This window comes from Monodelphis domestica, chromosome 4 (genome assembly GCF_027887165.1).
Source record: "Monodelphis domestica isolate mMonDom1 chromosome 4, mMonDom1.pri, whole genome shotgun sequence".
In the NCBI taxonomy this organism is placed as follows: domain Eukaryota; kingdom Metazoa; phylum Chordata; class Mammalia; order Didelphimorphia; family Didelphidae; genus Monodelphis; species Monodelphis domestica.
This window is the reverse complement of record NC_077230.1, coordinates 405,128,432-405,147,334: the sequence shown is the minus strand read 5'-3', so window position 1 is coordinate 405,147,334 and position 18,903 is coordinate 405,128,432. Positions and strand designations below refer to the sequence as shown.

Sequence of the window (18,903 nt, the reverse complement as noted above, 5' to 3'; positions counted from 1 at the left end):
ATAAAGCAATGGCCAGCCACACATGGTAAAAGGCTTTTTTCTTCTCTGACCTGCTCTTTTAATTTATTTAATAAATAATTATAAATTAAGAAACAACCTCCAGAGAGTTTTAATCTTAACAAGAGGCTTTTATACTATTCCTATTATATTCTTTCTTTCTTTCTTTCTTTCTTTCTTACCTTTGGTCTTAGAGTAAATACTGTATATTGGCTCCAAGGCAGAAGAGCAAGCAGTAAGGGTTGGGCAATGGGGGTTAAATGACTTGCCTATGGTCACCCAGCTAGGAAGTGTCTGAGGTCAGATTTGAACCCAGGACCTCCCGTCTCTAGGCCTGGCTCTCAATCCACTGAGCCACCTAGCTGCCCCCCTATTATATCTTATTTAAGTCACAAAGTTACAACTTATCAAAAGCAATTATACAGAAATCTTTATAAAAGCTACTTAAACTTCTAATATATGTTTTGCATAGTTGCACATGTATAATCTATATTAGATTGCTTACCAAAAAAAGGAGGGAGAGAGGGGGAGAGAAGGATAGAATCTGAAACTCAAAATTTTAGAAATTAATGCTAAAAATTATTTTTACCTGTAATTGGAGGAAAACAAAAAATATATATTTTTTAAATTGTTTAGCACTTCCTGAAATTATTGTTGGGCTTATGTTCAGTTCACATTATTCTTTGAGGCTTTCTTTATAGCTGTTTTTACTTCATTATCTTCTTCTGAGTTTGTATTTTCATCTTCCCTATATCATAGTAGCTTTTTATTGTCACATTTCTTTTTTCTACCCTACTTCTTGATTTGGAACTTTATATTAAAGTTGGGCTCTATTCCTGGCATGGAAAAGGGAGGGATACTGTCAGGCTTTAGGCTTTTTCAAACTCCTGTTTTTAGAGCTAGTTCTTTGGGTTTGAAAGTTTTCAGGGCTTCCAAGGGGGCATGATCTATGGAGAGGTATAGTCAATGATCTGGTCTGCACTCTGCATCCTGGTCTGCACTCTGTCCTTACCCAGAAAGGTACTGTAAAAATTAAAATTAATCTCAATAATTAAAAAATATATTAAAAAGAGATTTATTAATGGTCATTTGAAGTAAAGGAATAAAAAAATATGCAAAATAAAAAAACCAAGTGCCCATGGCTAATCAGCCTGTTCAAAACCCCTGAGCTTACCACCACCATGCTCGTGACAGGAAGCCAAAGAGATGAGGGACCCACAATGTCACTGCCTAATATCCCCTGTCTACAGGAAGTATATAACAATAGGCTCCCGGGGAAATGTAGTTTTTAGGGTAATAGATTTCCAATTACACATTCCCCTCTGAGATCTGTGGTCTCTCCAGTGAATCTTGTAAATATAACCAACTTTTAAATTACAATAATTTGGGGATAAAAGGGAAAAGAACAATACCAGTGATTGCTAGGCTCATCGACAAAAATCCAGTTAGGGGGAAGTCTCCTTTGGCATAAAAATATACATACAAAACCCCACACTGTTCAAATCACCACATCCCAAAGTTCACTCTGGATCATCTGGTACAGTGTGTGGTCTCTGCAGGCATCTTCATGGCACCTTCTCCAAACAGTTCACTTTCTAGATTCAGAGAGGTAGCATATTTCTTACCCTAAAATTACTCTCAAAAGAATTTAAACTTTGCATTTTAGAATAATAATACAGTCCACTGATCCCTTGTAATTGGAAGTGATACTATTCCTCCCCGGAACTGTGATCCCTTGGGACCAAAAATAATACTGCCCCTCAGTTCTTCTACTCTCTCTTGACTAAAAGTGCTCCCCTCCACCCTTGACCCAGTGGTTTAATTTATGAAGATGTCAAAGAGTGTCCAGTCCTTTGTCCTTTGCTAACTAGGAAACCCTTATAATTTCTTTCTCATCAGTTACCAGATCCCCTTACTATCTCTGGCTGAAAGCTTTTGAAGCTGAAGCTGCTTCTGTCACCACCACCTGGTCCTACCACTAGTGTTTTATCCATATGGTCTTCAAGACAGCCTCTACCCCCAATTCCCAGATCTTTCTTTCTGACCTTCTAAGTTGTCTTGGGCTGGGAGAAGGTCTCATTCTGGCTTTTTATAAATTCTGCCACTCCAGATTTTTTTAATAAACTCTTACCTTCCGTCTTGGAGTCAATACTGTGTATTGGCTCCAAGGCAGAAGAGTGGTAAGGGCTAGGCAATGGGGGTCAAGTGACTTGCCCAGAGTCACACAGTTGGGAAGTATCTGAGGCCAGATTTGAACCCAGGACCTCCCATCTCTAGGCCTGGCTCTCCATCCACTGAGCTACCCAGATGCCCCCCTGCCACTACAGATTTTAATTCAAAGAGTTATTTTAAATTTGTTTGGAGGTAAATGTAGGGGGAGCTCAGTTGAATGCTTTCTCTAATCCACTCTATTGGCTCCACTGCTAGAAGTCAACAAGCATTTTTTTTAAAACCCTTACCTTCCATCTTAGAATCAATATTGTGTACTGGTTCCAAGGCAGAAGAATGATAAGAGCTAGGCAATGGGGGTTAAGTGACTTGTCCAGGGTCACACAGCTAGGAAGTGTCTGAGGCCAGATTTGAACCCAGGACCTCCCATCTCTAGGCCTGGCTATCAATACACTTAGCCACCCAGCTTCTCCCTCAACAAGCATTTTTTTTTAAACCCTTACCTTCCATCTTGGAGTTAATACTGTTTATTGGCTCCAAGGCAGAAGAGTGGTAAGGGCTAGGCAATGGGGGTCAAGTGACTTGCCCAGGGTCACACAGCTAGGAAGTGTCTGAGGCCAGATTTGAACCTAGGATCTCCTATCTCTAGCCCTGGCTCTCAATCCACTGAGCTACCCAGCTTCCCCCACAACAAGCATTTTTAAAGCACCTATTATATGTCAAAGCACTGCAGAGGACTTAGAACTAGATCAGACACCAAAGATGCCAAGGTCATCGATTGCACCCTTGACTTCTGTCTTGCCGCTGGACTCTGATGACTAGAAGAGAGAGCGAGGCCAGTAGCTTTGTGCAACTCTGCCTTACTGAAATCCAAGTTACATGTGAATCAAAAGAGATCACCCTCCATCTTACCATTTTGCATTTTACTATTTACTTCATCTCAAATGTTCATGTGGGTTATTTGTTCCCAACTTGTCCTAGAGCCTTCTGGGTCATACTGGATATATTGGTCACAATCAGATACACTGTACACTGACCATAGCATACATAGTGATGTTATTTTGGTCTTCTTCAAGTACAAAAGACAACAACCAACTATGTGTCAAACACTTTTTGAGATGATAGAGGAGCAAAGACAAAATTGAAACGGTCTTCAAGGAACCTACATTTTATTTAGTGTCTGAGTGTACCCATGGTGTTTGTTTGTTTTTTAACTTGTTTTTTAAGGGTTGTTTTTCAGTCGTTTTAGTCATTTGGAATTTTCTTGGCAAAGAGACTGGAGTGGCTTGGCATTTCCTTCTCCAGTTCATTTTACAGGTGAGGAAACTGAGGCAGTTAAGTGGATTGCCCATGATTAAACAACTGGTGTCTGAGGCCACTTGAATTCTGGAAGATAAGTCTTCTATCTGCTTCATCACTTAGCTGCCTCCTTTTTAAGGGTACTTTTGGTTTAATTATATTAATTTTAAAGTAATATTTTCTGTACTCCATCTTCCCCCCAAAAAGCACATCAGAGTCTATTATCTAGACTTCAGACTCAAATAAGCTCTCCAAGTCATAAGAGTGAAGCACCTTACCACCATCTGCTGGCAGCAACTTCATACTGCAATGGAAAATACACATCTGTCTCCTGTAGTGAGGAGGAAAACATCAGCCAGTTAGGATCAGAGGCTGGATTTCCGTGGCAACAAAGCATCCTAGATAACAAATGTCAGAGACATTGTCACATGGTAAAAAGGCAAAGCTAAGACCGTTGGTCTTCATTTTCCCAGCCTACACTTGGAGGAGACCAAGAATGACATTAGGAAGGTGACTTCAACACCTCAAAATTCACTTCTCAGAAACCAAAGACAAGTGGTCTGGTCAGGTCTGGTTCACCCTAGTTCAGTGATGATGAAAAAAGGCATTTAATCTTTAACACGAAGTTTGCTAAGCAATAACATGGAATCGGTATTTATTGATTACACAGCATTGGTTTAGGTAGGCTGAGATGGTTCAGGTGGGTGAAGGAAGGAAGGTAGGAAACATTTTTTAATCACCTACTAAATTCTCAACACTGGGGTAAACAATCAATCAATAAACATTTTTAAGCGACTTTTATGTGCCTGCTAAGCTCTATCTCATTTAATCTTCATCATAACCCTGGAAGGGAAAGGCTATTATCATCCCCATTTTACATCTGAGATGGACACAAGGCTAAATTTGAGCTCGGGTCTTCCTCACTCCATGGACAAGGCTCTGTCTACTCTGCCACCTCCTTAGTGTCCCCTATGTGCCTCTGAGTGCAACTTCTGCTAACTTCTGTGTTTGCCTGGCTAAGATAAAAATGTCATAGTGTTGTTTAAAGATATGGAGATATTGTTGTGATTTATAAAATACAAATTCATCATAAAGGGTCCTGAATTCAAAATATATTTTTGTCATCATGTATTTTCTCAATTAATAGAGATTAATAGCTCTCCTCAGACTCACTGGTGAGACTGGAACACTGACCATCATCTCTTGGGGCCCCCAAACCATGTTAACTTCCCTGATGCTCTTCCCTCACTTTCCAGACCTTTCTACCTCCTGGATAGGAGCCTGGACCATAGAGGGGGGTCCTCTAACTGCCCTCTCCCTTGAGCTTTCCTTCTCTCATGCTCAGTGGTCTCTCACTGATCTCCAGAGGAATTCATCTTTTTTTTCCCTTCTCCCATTTCTGGCTTTCTTTTATTTGTTGTGATCTCTCAGTGGAATGTCTGCTCCTTGTGGGTAGAGACTGGGTTGCTGTTGGGTTGTTGTTTTCAATTTTGGGGGCTTATTTTGGTACTCCCAATATCTGGCACAGTCCTTGACAGTAAGTACTTAATACATATTTTCCCTCTTTTCTCTCCTCTATTTCTCACACAGATACATCCATCTATAGCTCCATCCATCCATTTGTCTATCTATTCATCTATTGTCTATCAATTTCTATCATCCATTTATCTAAATCACTAGCATGTGTTGTCCCCACTCAGAAGAGTGCATCAAGCCTGGGTTGGGTCTTTATGGATTTAGTCAACCAGGAATCTGTGTCGATGGGTTGGAGCCTTAGTCCTCTGGACCAATTAAGTCTAAGGGATGGTTTCAGTGTCTTTTTAGGGAAACCCTAGCCTAACCGATATGGTAGGGTCTTTCACAGTTGCTGCTCCCATCACATCAGTTAAATAGCCCTCTTATAAGGACATTATAAATTAAGTCTAGTAGAGGAAATGGCAACTACATTTTAGTTTATTTTAATCATCATAGAAATTATAGAGAATGAAAATGCCCATTTGTTTTGTTTTATTTTTATTTTTTCTAAAACCCTTACCTGTGGTCTTAGAATTGATACTGAGGACCAGTTCCAAGGCAGAAGAGCAGTAAGGGTTAGGCAATGGGGGTTAAGTGATTTGCCCAGGGTCACCCAGCTGGGAAGTATCTGAGGTTCTGAGGGCAGATTTGAATCTAAGATCTTATGTCTCCAGGCTTGGCTCTCTATCCCTTGAACCCCCTACCTGTTCTGTCCACTAGTTTTAAATGACTGTTTGGGTTTTCTTTTCCAGAGAAATTTATTCTCTTAGAAGAAAGATGTAACAGCAAAATGTAACCACAATGCATCATTTCTGCCATTTAAAAGTAGATCCACAATTAAGCCGTAAAACAAGGACATTAGACTAGGGGATCTTATTCTAGAACTGTAGGATTCCAGAATTCTCTTCCTGAGTCTCAGAAAGATAATGACAACTAAGCTACTGTATCTCCACACACCTAGTAACTGGGATAATTTCAAAGTATTTAACCCTTCCCCATCCTACTAAAAACAAGTTCAAAATACACCCTGGTCGATGTCAATCTTGCCGTGTCTTCTTAAACTTTCTCTAAATCACATCTGGAAGTCATTGATGAAAGACGGCATGAATTCAAGGTTAATTCAGACTTTCCCACAGCCCTTCTCCTATTACAGTAGGAAAGAGCCAAGGTATAATTATACATTTCTCAAGGGCCCCGAGGGGAAATTAGTGACATGTGTTTCATGCAAGAACTGATTGGAGTCTAAAATGCCAGAGGGATCTCATTTGTTGGAGATGTTTTCATAAAGCTTCAAACGACTTTATGGATTGTGAAAGACATACCAGACCGAAACTGAGATCCCAGCTCCACCCCTGCAGGTCCAAGAGATGAGGGCTTCCTAGGATAAAAGCTCAAATCCCTTCCCTTCCTATGAGTCTGCTCCACCTGAAACCTGTTCCAGGGTGACACCCATTTTATTTCCCTATTCCTTCCTGGCCTGGAGTTTCCCGAAGAGCCTCAGAATGTTTTTTAACCCCAAAGTTTCACTGGGAGAACAAAAGAGAGTAGTGGCTTCCCACAGGAGGATGGTAACTAGGAGAAGTTCACTTAAAAGGCATTGTGAGAATGGAGAGTCCCCAAGAGGTTCCAAATAGCCTCATCTTCTTTTCTGGTTTGGTTTATCTGGACCAGTTATTTCACAGGTGATTTAGGGACTTGCTGGAGTGAAGGCTCCACCGAGCCAGAGATGCACCTTAGCCTTTGAGGCTTAGCTTCCTGGGGCATTGAGAGGTAAAGGGATTTGTCTAAGATTTGCAGCCTGTAAATGTCAGAGATGCCCACACCACTACACTGTGTTGCATCACTACTTATGGATTTTAAAAAATCAATATTGTTATATTTAAAAGATCTCTTTTTGAACCTCCCTCTTGCCACCCACAGCTAGATGGCCCAGTGGATAAAGAGCTGGGTCTAATCAGGAAGACCTGAGTTCAAATTTAGCTTCAGACACTTACTAGCTGTGTGACCCTTGGCAAATTGCTTCACCTTGTTTGTCTCTGTTGCATTATCTATAAAATGAGCTGGAGAAGAAAATAGCAAACTACTCCAAATGAGGTCATGAAGAGGACTGAACAAGTTAACACACACGCAGTGATAGAGGTCTAGAGGTTGTGTGACTTGACCAAGAATCACACAACTGAGCTCGATTCTATGTCTTCTGATGAAGAATTCATTGTTCTTTTCAGGGCATTGTAATGTATATGGTGGTCAGTCTGGGAAACATCAGGGACTTTGAAATATTTATATAAATATAGTAATTAAATTGAACTAAATATAGTCTTGTTTCAGCCTCCCTAGTACAATACAGTATTGGCAACTGCTTTCTTTTTCTTTCTTCCTTTTTCCTTTCTTTGTTTCTTCCTTCCTTTCTTTTTCTTCCTTCCTTCCTTTCTTTTTCTTCCTTCCTTCCTTCTTTCCTTCCTTCTTTCCTTCTTTCCTTCCATCCTTCCATTCTTTTTTCTCAGTCCCTCCTTCCTTCCTCCCTCCTTCCTTCCTTCCTCCCTCCTTCCTTCCTTTCTTCCTTCCTCCTATCCTACCATCCTTCCATTCTTTCTTTCTCTCTGTCCCTTCCTTCCTTCTTTCTTTCTTTTTCTACCTTCCTTTCTCCCTCCCTTCCTTCCTCCCTTATTTCATCCTTCCTTCCTCCCTCCCTTCTGTCCTTTGTAAAACACTTATCCTCTTTCTTAGAACCAATTCTAAGTATTGGTTCCAAGGCAAAAGAACAGGAAAGACTAGACAATTGGGGTTCAGTGATTTGCCCAGGGTCTGAGGGCAGATTCCAATTCTGGCAATTCCTTTCAAGAACAAATTTTGTCCGTGAACCATTTCTTTCACTTCTCAGCACAGAAGTGGGTTGGTGGTTCCATAGGACTATGGAGGCTATTACATACATTTTTGCTGAATGCTTTTCTTTGTTACAAAGGGAGATTCAACTGGGGATGGAAGAAAGAATGGGGAAGGTATATCCAAGGGAGACTGTGGTACAAAAACTAAAGGTATCAATAAAGCCACTTTAAAATAAATTATGTATTTATTTAAAAATAAATTTTATTTACAGTTCAGTTCCCTTTCTGCTCTATCTCCCCAGATCCCTTTTTAAAAAAGAAAAGAACAATTTCTGTGTTTCTCAGAAATGGTTCATTGTAACCTCTCTCCAATCCTGCTTTTCTCCAGACAGAGGTGCTTCCTGGCCCCACGTGGTTCCACTGACACTGTATAGGTTTGATTTCTACCCAGTTATTTGCATGTCATCTGCTCCTTTCCAATGTGGACTTTCCAAAGTTCCTCGAGAGCAGGGGCTGTTTTTGCCTGGCACACAGGAAATTCTAAAGAAATGCTTCCTGATTGAGGACTGTATTCCCATCTCGGGGACGTTGAAGCGTCCTGGGGTCTCTTTGACTCTTCTTTCCTTTGAGCTCTTGCTCAGCTTCATTCCTGAGGGGAGGTGCGTGGGCCACAGGCTGTTGTCTGCTCGGGGATCCGCAGGAGGGAGTCTGACTGAAATGTCATCCACGTGTGCATGTGGGGCAGGTCTTCTCACCCCATTCTCACGCTTGTGAAACTATTCTTCCAAGTATTATTACAGCTCCTTGGAGTGCCTGAGGCTTTGCCTGGGACTCTGGAAACCCTAAGTGAAACTACTTACTCACTGGGAACCTCAGTGGGTGGCTGAGCTGCTGCTCTCTCCCACATGCCTGGGCAGCTCCCTTTGGGCTGCTGCAGCCACTCCAACACTGACATCCACCCACAATTAGGAACTCGCACACACCCAGTTATCTGGAGTCCCTGAAATGCACAGCCAGGTAGCCTTAGAGCCCCAGAAACCCGCAGGCAGCTGGGTTTTGATGAATAGAAATAACCACACACAGAGGTCTCCTTCGGGACAGTATGACAAATGAAGGCTACTTTTCCTTCTTGTACTTGGTGCAAGAAGAGAAACAAGCACACTAATACATGACTGGTGGAGCTGTGACTTGATCCAGTCATTCCTGGTCAGTTTGGAATTAGGGAAAAAAATATCCTTTGACCCCAGGATCCCACTGCCACATATAATGATCCAAAGGTAGATACCAAAATGCTCCTAGCACTTTTTTTTGGTAGCAAAGATCAGAGCCCATCAGTTGGGGAACAATGAAAGAAATTGTGGTATTTGGATATAATGAAGTCTTATTGGGAACTAAAAAATGATGAATGTGAAAAATTCAGAGAAACCAGGAAATATTTCTAGGAAGTGATATAAAACCAGGAATATGTGGGTGGCTCAGTGGATTGAGAGTCAGGCCCAGAGATGGGAGGGCCTGGGTTCAAATCTTACCTCAGACACTTTCCAGCTGTGTAACCCTGGGCAAGTCACATAACTCCCATTGCCTAGCCCTTACAGCTCTTCTGACTTGGAACCAGTACACAATATTGATTCTAAGATGGAAGGTGAGGATTTAAGAAAAAAAAACAGGAATATAATATGCATAATGATTATATTAGTATAAATGAAAAGATCAGTAGTAAATGCCCAAACCCAATAAGCGATAGACAAAAAAAGAAAAAAGAATCTCAGAAGGACGTTTGACCATTTACTTTGGAAATCTACCTCAACTTCAAAGATGATTTTTTCTTTTATATGGTAGAGTATGGGATGAAGTTACAGCAGTGGTATGCACCTTAATGTGTTACAATCCACAAATCAATGGGTCTATTTCTTATCTATCAAAGAACAATTTCTATATATTTCCCTAAAATTATAAGATGCGCTCACATACCTTCTTTGCGGGGGTATCTGGAAAATTTTATTTAATTAATTAATTTAGAGCATTTTTCCATGGTTACAAGATTCATGTTCTTTCCCTGCCCTCCTCTAACCCCCCTCCTAAAGCAGACTCATAATTCCTCTGGGTTTTACATGTGTCATTGATCAAGACCTATTTCCCTATTATTTATATTTGCACTAGGGTCACACATCTTCTTGATGACTCCTTTGACCAGACAACTTTCTGAAAACTCAACAATTTTGCCTCAGCTGGACCTTAGAGGATTGACTTAATTTATTTTGTGAACACCAGTTAATGATTCAATTCTTCCCCTCTCTGAAGTCCTGGCTCCATATGATTGCTTCCACTCAAAACAGATATTCCCAGATAGAATCTGGGATGCCACAAATGCCCAACTCTATCTTGACTTCATTAATATACCCAGTTGCAGATCAAATGAGATAAAATATGTAAAGTACTTTGCAGATCTTAAAGCACTATGTAACTGCTAGCTATTATTGTCATTGTTATTAGATAAACTGAGAGGAGGCTCTATCTGGGAAAGCCTAGGATTTAGCAGATGGGAGAAGAGTAATTTGTAAACTTTATTATATGAACCCCCTCTGGCAATCAGGTACTTTGCTCTTGCATTCATAGAAACTACACTTGAACTCACAATTAGTTGGTGCCAAGGTAGCAGGTGGAGACCTGCAAAAATATTGAGCCTTCCAGAAGGGCCTCTTCAGAGAAGCAGAGTAATGTAGAGGGAAGAAAGAACCCAGGAACCAAAAGATTGAGAGTAGATATTTGGCTCTGATGCTAATGAGCTCTGGGTTCCTGGAGAAGACATTCCATATCTTTAAGTCTGAATTTCCACACCTGAAATATAAGGCAGATTCAGGGGACAGCTAGCTGGCTTAGTGGATAGAGAGCCAGACCTGGAGACAGGAGGTCCTGGGTTCAAATATGTCCCTAGATACTTTCTAGCAGTGTGACCCTGGGCAAGTCACTTGACCCCCATTGCCTAGCCCTTACTGCTCTTCTGCCTTGGAACCAATACACAATATTGATTCCAAGACAGAAGGTAAGGGTTTAAAAAAAATAAGGCAGATTCAGAACAGACACCTGTACCTCCTTAGCCCAGCAGGGGCTCATGAGGGAGCAACACCTAGCATGAGATCTTGCAACGCAAGAGTAGATTTTTTTTTTGTCATGAAAAGCACACTTCCATATTGGTCACTCTTGTAAGAGCAAAGTCATACATAACCAAAACCATGAAATAAAACCAAAGATGCACTGATATGAAAGACAACTCCAGCAGTTCTTTCTCTGGAGGGGGATAGTGTTCCCCGTCTTTCAGGATTATCCTGGATCATTGCATTGCTGAGAGCAGCCAAGTTTTCACAGATAATCATCATTCAATCTTGCTATTATGGTGTACAATGTTGTTCCAGTTCTACTTATTTCCAAGAGTAGATTCTTAATCAATGTTTGAGAAAAGGGTTGAATAGAAATGGGAGTTCATATTAAATATCATCAGAGATATATTCACCTGAAGGATGAGTTCCTTTGTGTTTAAATTATTTTAACTCCTTCTATGTTGCAGAGAGACAATCTTACAGAAGTTTCCATCAGTCAAGTCGAGATAATAAAGCAATAAAGTTTCAAGGGATTCATGGAAGCAGATTAAGAGAGACTATCAGAGGAGCTGGCCATTGTACCAAGAAGAAAAATGGTCTTCTAGGCATTTTTAAATGGTCATCGACAGCTTGAGGTGGGCACCCACCAAAGACGAGATGATTGAAGTCATCCTGTGTCAGGTTTTGACATCTAGCAGATTGGCTCAGCCAAGTCCTGCCCATCAGAACCTCTTCAGAAAGAACTAGGTCAATTTCAGAGGGCTAGTGATAAGGGGACACCCAGAAGATATGGGGCATCTAGAAGCAGGTGATACCTTCCCCCTAGCATGTTTGTTTCTCAATCAATAAGGAGCTATGGGCCAAACCCTTCTGGGTAAGTCTTGTACTTCAGTGCTCTACTGGGAGAGTCATATCCCAGCCTCAGGCAAAGGACCTAGCCCAGGCATGCAACTGTCACCTCCAAAAGCTTGTGTCTTCCGGCTCACATTCCCACTGAGCTCCTTGCCCAGAGACTCCTGGGGAAGGTGTGTGGGGTTTCAGGCTTGCAATGCTACATGTCCCTCCCATGCCTTAATCTTTAGTGTAATTTAGCATCAGTTCCACAGGAAGTCACTGAGATTTCTGACTAGGAAAGGACTATAAGGAATCAAGAGGAAGCTTGAGTCCTAATTTAGAGAGGAGGGAGTCAGTTTTGCCAATTTTTTTTCTTTATGAAACTAAAAACATATCCCAAAAGTTTTCTTTCATAATATCTAGCAACAATAATAGAATTTGCCCACTCTACTTAGGATCAACTTTTATATGTCATTTTATATATGTATATTGTCTTACTTGTTTCTCATCTATGAGGTATTATCCCCAATTTACAGAGGACAGAAGGCAAACAGAAGTAAAGTGACTTGTCTAGGATCATACTGCTATTAAGTGTATGAGGAGGGATTGGTCTTCCTGACTAAGAAGAGGAGCTCTAACCAGTACAACATACCTACCTCTGTGCAATCAATAAATAACTTTACATCCAGTAAAGTTTAGTTAGTTGAGTTAGGAAGCCTTTGATATAAGTGAGACATATATATGATTAACCTTTCCCTAAAGAAGGATTTAGTGTAGTTAGATCATAGAATTTTTCTCTGGAAGGAACCCTCAGCATTAAATAGTACAACCTCTTTGTCTTACAAACAGGAAACCAAGACTTAGGAAGGATCTCAGAATCATCGATTCTGAGGGGTTTTAAAAGCCATATGAGTCAACCCCCTCAGTTTATAAATGAGAACCCAGAATTCCAAGCAAGTTGTGAATTGCCCACAGTCACAAACATAGTTAATGTTAGAACCTGGACAGGAACCCACATCTCCCAGTTCTGTGATCTTTCCAATCTACCATTATACCCCTCTTATTTTTCCATCTGGGAGATTGGTTCTCTACCAGGTTTGAGTTCAATGGACTGAAATGAAAAATAAACCAAGGGATTCAATGATTTATTTCCTATAATAAATACTACCCCTTTCATGTAAAAAATAGCTTCACCTTCCTCATGAAAAATTACTGAGAAGTAGGGGCAGCTAGGTGGCTCAGAACCAGGATGACCTTCCTACCTGGGTGACTGTGGACAAGTCACTTAACCCCCATTGCCTAGCTCTTACCACTCTTCTGCCTTGGAGCTAATACACAGCATTGATTCTAAGATGGAAGGTAAAGGTTTAACAAAATAATGGATCTAAGGTGAGAAACTCCTTCACACACACCTTCTTGATTATACTTATAATCACAATCTGCTCTCTACCCTCCAGGTGTAGATTTTGTCCCTCCATGAATGATATCACTACAATAATATAAAGGTCTACCACAGGGAGGAAGGGGTTATGGGAAAACATGGAATCTCTGTTGAAAGGGAGTCTTTTCCCTTGAGAAACTTTTCTTTTTCTTTTTCTACCCATTGTCATCCCCCTTTAGAATGTGAGTTCCTTCTAGGTAGGGATCACCTTTTTTTCTCTTCCCCTGCACAGGTCCCAGCACACAGAAAGCACTTACTAAGCGCTTTATCTGTCTGTATCCCTATCAAATTGTTCCTGAAGCATGCCATTTGCTCACCAACTCATTCATTTAATAGATTACTTATTGAGCACCCACTATGGGTAAGTGCTTGTGTGAGGTGATATGGAGAATGCAGGAGTACAAACATGAGCAATATTCATAATCCCTGACTCCAAGAAGCTTATAGTCCCCTATAAATGCAGTATTATGCAATTCCTTATAACAAGGAAAGCCTGTCAAGAAAAGACAAAGATTTCTGGATCCTAAAGCACCTAATCAAAAGTCTTGGATCTAGAAAGACTCACAGCTTTTAGCTCTCAAAAAAAAAAACTCAGAATAATGACAAGAAAATTCACTTTTTGGCTATATTATTCTCTTTCCTAAAAGTAGCATTATAATAGGGTCTTAGGGGAAGGTAGGTGGTTTACTAGAAGGAGAGCTAGTCCTGGAGACAGAAGGTCCTGGGCTCAAATCTGGCCTCAGATACTTCATAGCTGTGTGACCCTGAGTAAGTTATTTAACCCCCAATGTCTAGCTCTTATTGCTCTTCTGCCTTGGAACCAATACTCAGTATTGATTCTAAGATAGGTGAGGGTTTTTTAAAAATAAAAAAATAACAATAGGCTCTTACTAAAACATAAGCAGATAGATGATGAAGTGGAAAGAGTCCCTGGCCTGGAGTCAGGAAGACCAGGGTTCAAATCTGGCCTCAAAAACTAGCTGTGTGATCCTGGACAAGTTACTTAACCTTATTTGCCTTGGTTTCCTCATCTGTAAAATGAGCTGGAGAAAGAAATAGCAAACCACCCCAGTATCTTTGCCAAGAAAACCCCAAATGAGGTCATGAAGAGTCAGACATGACAGAACCACAAGAAATATTTAATGCCTTTCAAAATTTTCATGAGCAAGTATTTTCCTGAGCAAAACAACTTCAAATTCTCCCTCAAGTCGGGTCATTCAAATCTCCACCATTTTCAAAATGGATTTGCAACATCATCTGAAATATTGCCAATCTCCATACTAATGTAATATGTATTGGAGCAAGGGTCAGGATGGCTAGACAACCCAATTACTACACAAGAAACAAGAACAGAAATTCTAATGGAATGAATGGGTTGGAGAGAGACAGAAAGATGAGGGGATAGAAAGGGAGAGGGGGGGGAGTGAGGGAGAGAGAGGAAAGGAAGAGAGAGGGAGAGGAAGAGACAGATAGGAGAAGAGAAAGGGAGAGAGAGAAAGAGAGAGAGGGAGGGAAAGTGAGAAAGAGAGAGAGGGAAGGAGGGAGGGAGAATATTAGGATATTGCTCTTGACCTTCTACCACCTTACCTTGGGACTCATATCATGGGGCAGTGAGTGAACCCTGAAATGAGGACACACCAGAAGGTATGCAAACCTGATCTTCCTGCCTTGGCCTCAGGTAGAACATCAGGACCTGAAAAGGGAACTCAAAAGCAGTCAGTCTTATTGGCCTAGATCCTTTACCTCTACTTGATTGTCACGGTTAAAGTGTAAACTTGGAGAAAAGAAATAAATGAGAATCATTGCAGCATTTTTAAAAATTACAAAGAAAATAAGAGAAGGCTCAGAAGCAGACACAAACAAGACAGCTCTGAAACTAACATGCAGAATTTATTATATTTTTTAAAAAATGCAAGCTGTACAAAAAAAAACACGATTTGGGGTATAATCCTTTTCTATGATCCTATGTATATAGACATTTTCCTTTGAATACAATTTCTCAGATGCAAAATAACAAAGCACCGTTTTTTAAAAAAATATAATCTTTAACTTCTGTGTGAAAGGAAGAAATAAGAGAATTCATTTTCCACTTCTGAGCTTGTCTTCAGCTACCTGTTTTTTAAAAAGTAGAAAGGAGGGGCAGCTAGGTGGCTCAATGGGTAGAGAGCCAGGCCCACAGATGGGAGGTCCTGGGTTCAAATATGACCTTTGACACTTCCTAGCTGTGCAACCTTGGGCAAGTCACTTAACCTCCATTGCCTAGCCCTTACTGTTCTTTGGAACTGATACTTAGTATTGATCCTCAGACAAAGGCATAGGTTTAAAAAAAAAAAGTGGAAGGGAGTGGCTGGCAGAAGAAAATGAGGGAGGTGGTTCCACATTTCTCTACCATATCTTGGTTGTTTCTTGGCATAACTTTCCTCTGTTCCCACGGATTCAGAGACCACAACTGGGGAATTCCTCATTCCTGCCCTTGACTGGTTTCTCTGAATACATAGTGATCCAGGAACTAGAGATGTTCCCAAGGAAGTCAATTATTCCTCATCATCAACAAATGTTTGTTTGTCTGGTTGCTGGGCTAGGCATTTAAAAGAGGTTGAACATAAGGGTGTACTTTCATTGCCAGAAAAACCCAACTAGAAATATATTGGACTTTAGAACCAATATGCTCTCCTGCTCCAATCCTGACCCCACCCCAGCAGAGAAGATGGGGTGTGCAGTGGAATCTTTGTCCAGGCCTGTCTCCCCACCTAAGGCAGGTCAGAGCAAAAGCAGCTTCAGATCTGACAGTGCAACCTTTTGGACAGGAAGAAGGGTGACCTGGTAAGAATATGTGAAAGGAAAATCCAAATAGTTCTTCCTTTTAGTTTTGGGATGTCAAACAGAAATCCCCAAAAATGAAATTCCAAGCTGAGTCCATAGGACTATCTGTGAGAATTTGAAAATAAAATTCCTCCCCTAAATACAAGGGTTCATATTTTAGAGCACCAAAACCACAGTCTTGTCCCCAGGAAGGCTCATGGACCTCAGCCTTCTAACAAAAAACCTCAAATAATGACCAGGAACTCCATTTTTTGGCTACATCTAGGATATATTTTTCTGAATCTTTTCCTAAAGATCTCCAAATCTTTTTCTAAAGATCCTAGTCTAGTAGATTCCTGCTCCCTGTACTTGAAGACATCAAAAGGTTTGGGAGATTTAAAAGGTTCTAGTGGAGGTATAGAGCCACTGAGAAAGGCTGAGGCTCAGGTCCTGGGGAAGAATCATCATCAGGGATCCTGAAACAAGAGTCATTCTCTTTGGTGGCTTTTCCTGAAGAAATAAAAGAGGAAAAGATCTTTGGGGGATACCTAACTTCCATAAGCTTAGCCTGGACTCAATTTCTCTCCCTAATTCTTGAGTGCCAGGTCTAGAATACCATTCCCCTCAAGGCAGCCTCATTCTAGAGGCTAACTTTCAGGCCCCCTGAGCAAAGCCCTAGGAAGGTTCCCAGGAGTTTCTACTTTGTTTCAGGGCCCTTCCTATGGTAGTCACTTAATAAACGTGAATGGTAATTGGCAAAGCTGAGCAAAGGAGGTGAGTGGGAACACCAGGGGCTTTGATCCTGCTGACCCAGAAGCCTGCAGGGAAGAAGACCGGGAAGCATTTGTTTAGCTTTGCCCAGCAGATGGTGGTGCCTTGGAAAGCCTTCTAAGTCACCATAGACCTTTGCTGGTTAGATTGGTGGCTCTGTCCCAGGCTCTCTTCCTCCTGTCCAAAAGGTTCTCCTGTTAGATCTGAAGCCGCAACGCTTTTGCTGCTTCTTTTGCTCTGACCTGTCTCAATGGGGAGACAAGCCCGGGCAAAGATCCCCCTGCACATCCCATCTTCCCCTTGGGGTGGGGTCAGGGTTGCATCAGGAGAGCTCTAATCCTCGTGCTGGGAGCCAGGGTAGAGGGAGGTCATCCTGCAACCTGCTTTGGGCAGCTCAGCATTGGCAACCATCCCCAGACATCTCTCAGAAGAGACAGGCGGGACACCAACAGCCCGGCCCCAGCGATCTTCTGCATCCAGGGAAATGAAGTTCGTTCTGAGGACCAGGGTCCAAGCTCAGGATCTCTCCAATATGCTGAGCCCTTTCCCTCCCCTCCGCCCTCAGCACAGTGGTACTGAGAGGTCAGCATCTCTGCAAAAGGCTTTCCTGGAGGAGGGGACATTTAACAAAGCTATTAAAAAAAAAAAAAAGCCTGTTGGTTTCCTCTGTAAAGAAACCAGAAGCTCCAAAGTGCAACTGCTGTGAGAAGGCTGGGCAATGGAGTCGGGGCCTCGAGAATCCACAGGGCTAGGGTTAGCTGGGGCTCTGTTCCAAGGGACTCCATTCACTTCCGAGGAGATTCGGCCCACTTTTCTCCTTTCCTTGGGATTCCAAATAAGTCCTGATTTCTACGCTGTCCCTCTCGCCTCCAAGGAGGCTACCAGGGGCGCCAGAGTCCAGAAGGTGGGGGATCAGGGGGACAGGCAGATCCAGGAGGAGAGGAGGCCAACCGCATTCCATCCGGGGACTCAGAGCCCGAGTCTTTGGGGCTGCGCCGGGAGTCCGGGAACCCAAGAGGGTACTGGCCCGAGGCGCTTCGGTGCAGGTGCTCCAGGAGTCGTCTGCACACGTCGCCGTCAAGGAGGCTGCAGGTGGGCAGGAGCCGAGTTAGCCGGCTGAGACAGGCCCGATAGCCTTCTCTGTAACTCTCTGCTAAGTCTGAAAAGAAAAAAGGCCAAGAGTCAGGGTCTCGGACCGCCCCAAAAGAAGTGAGGGACTGGGGACGGGGGGGGGGGGGGGAGGGGAACGAGTCCAAGCTGGTGCTCACTTGGATCCCGTTAGTGAGAGGCCACTCACTGGGAGCCGCATAGCAATGGGACGTCTGCAGCTCCTGGAGGAAGCGCACTGTCATTTCTAGGATGTCTGCCTTCTCCAGCTTCGAGTAGCGGGAACTCTATGGGGAGCAAGAGGAGAAATCTCGAGGGGGCTGCGTCGTTTGGACCCCCAGAACCTTCCTGGGTGTCGCCAGGGACATCACCGACTCCCACCCTCTTAGATTCCCTCCGAGACCGCCACCAAACCCTCAGCACAGAGGGCAACAGCTGCACTCACGTCCTTGCCGATGAGGGGTAAGATGAGCCCCTTCAGCTGGCTGAGGCTCTCGTTTATGCGCGCCCGTCGGCGTTTCTCCATCAGGGGCTTCAGAGTCTGCAGGAACAGGGAGGTTGGGGCTGGGCTTGTCACTTTCCAGCCTCTCCTTCCCACTCCCCAGCTGTACAGCCCGTCGCTAACTTACCTTGCGCAGTTCTGCCGCGTCCCCTGGCCTTCGAGGCACCCCCATCTTAGGTTGGAAGGCGCGCCCTGCAACCGGCTCATCGCTGTGGGGAGACATACAGCTGGGTCTGAGCTGTTGCCGAGCTCCCGGGCAGGCCTGCCTAACTCTCTAACCCGGCGTTGGGACGCGAATGCTCGGGGGATCGCCTCCACCTGGACTATAAGGAACCACCCCCGCCCCTCCGGCTCCACCTCTTGGCTTTGTTCCCGCCTGAGAAAAGAGAAGAGGAGGAGGAGGCGGCGGCTGGGAGGGACGAGGAAGGGGTGGATCCCCGGGGAGATTACTGGCCCCATCTGCTCCTGGTTCGGGTCCTGGCATCAAGACAGGGCGCCCTGGGGCAGAGAAGGTGCAGACAGAGAGGAGACGCCCGCGGCGAG

The 18,903-nt window shown here is 43.0% G+C and overlaps 1 protein-coding gene and 1 long non-coding RNA gene across 3 annotated transcripts in view; one reads left to right on the top strand and one right to left on the bottom strand.

The window, feature by feature from the left end:
- Positions 1 to 14,648, top strand: part of LOC103101292 (uncharacterized) — a 69,516-nt gene extending 54,868 nt beyond the window's left edge. For both annotated transcript variants that reach the window (XR_008911585.1, XR_008911584.1), the window contains one exon: positions 11,371 to 14,648. This is a non-coding gene — a long non-coding RNA (uncharacterized LOC103101292). The remainder of the gene's footprint in view (positions 1 to 11,370) is intronic.
- A 401-nt stretch (positions 14,649 to 15,049) lies between these two features.
- HES2 (hes family bHLH transcription factor 2) lies at positions 15,050 to 18,679 on the bottom strand. Its single transcript, XM_001377177.4, has 4 exons — positions 18,488 to 18,679; positions 18,304 to 18,399; positions 18,049 to 18,145; positions 15,050 to 17,910 (listed from the first exon to the last, which is right to left on the bottom strand). The coding sequence occupies exons 1-4, from the start codon at positions 18,581 to 18,583 to the stop codon at positions 17,630 to 17,632; spliced, it is 570 nt and encodes a 189-aa protein (XP_001377214.3). The 5' UTR covers positions 18,584 to 18,679; the 3' UTR covers positions 15,050 to 17,629.
- Positions 18,680 to 18,903: the final 224 nt, after the last annotated feature.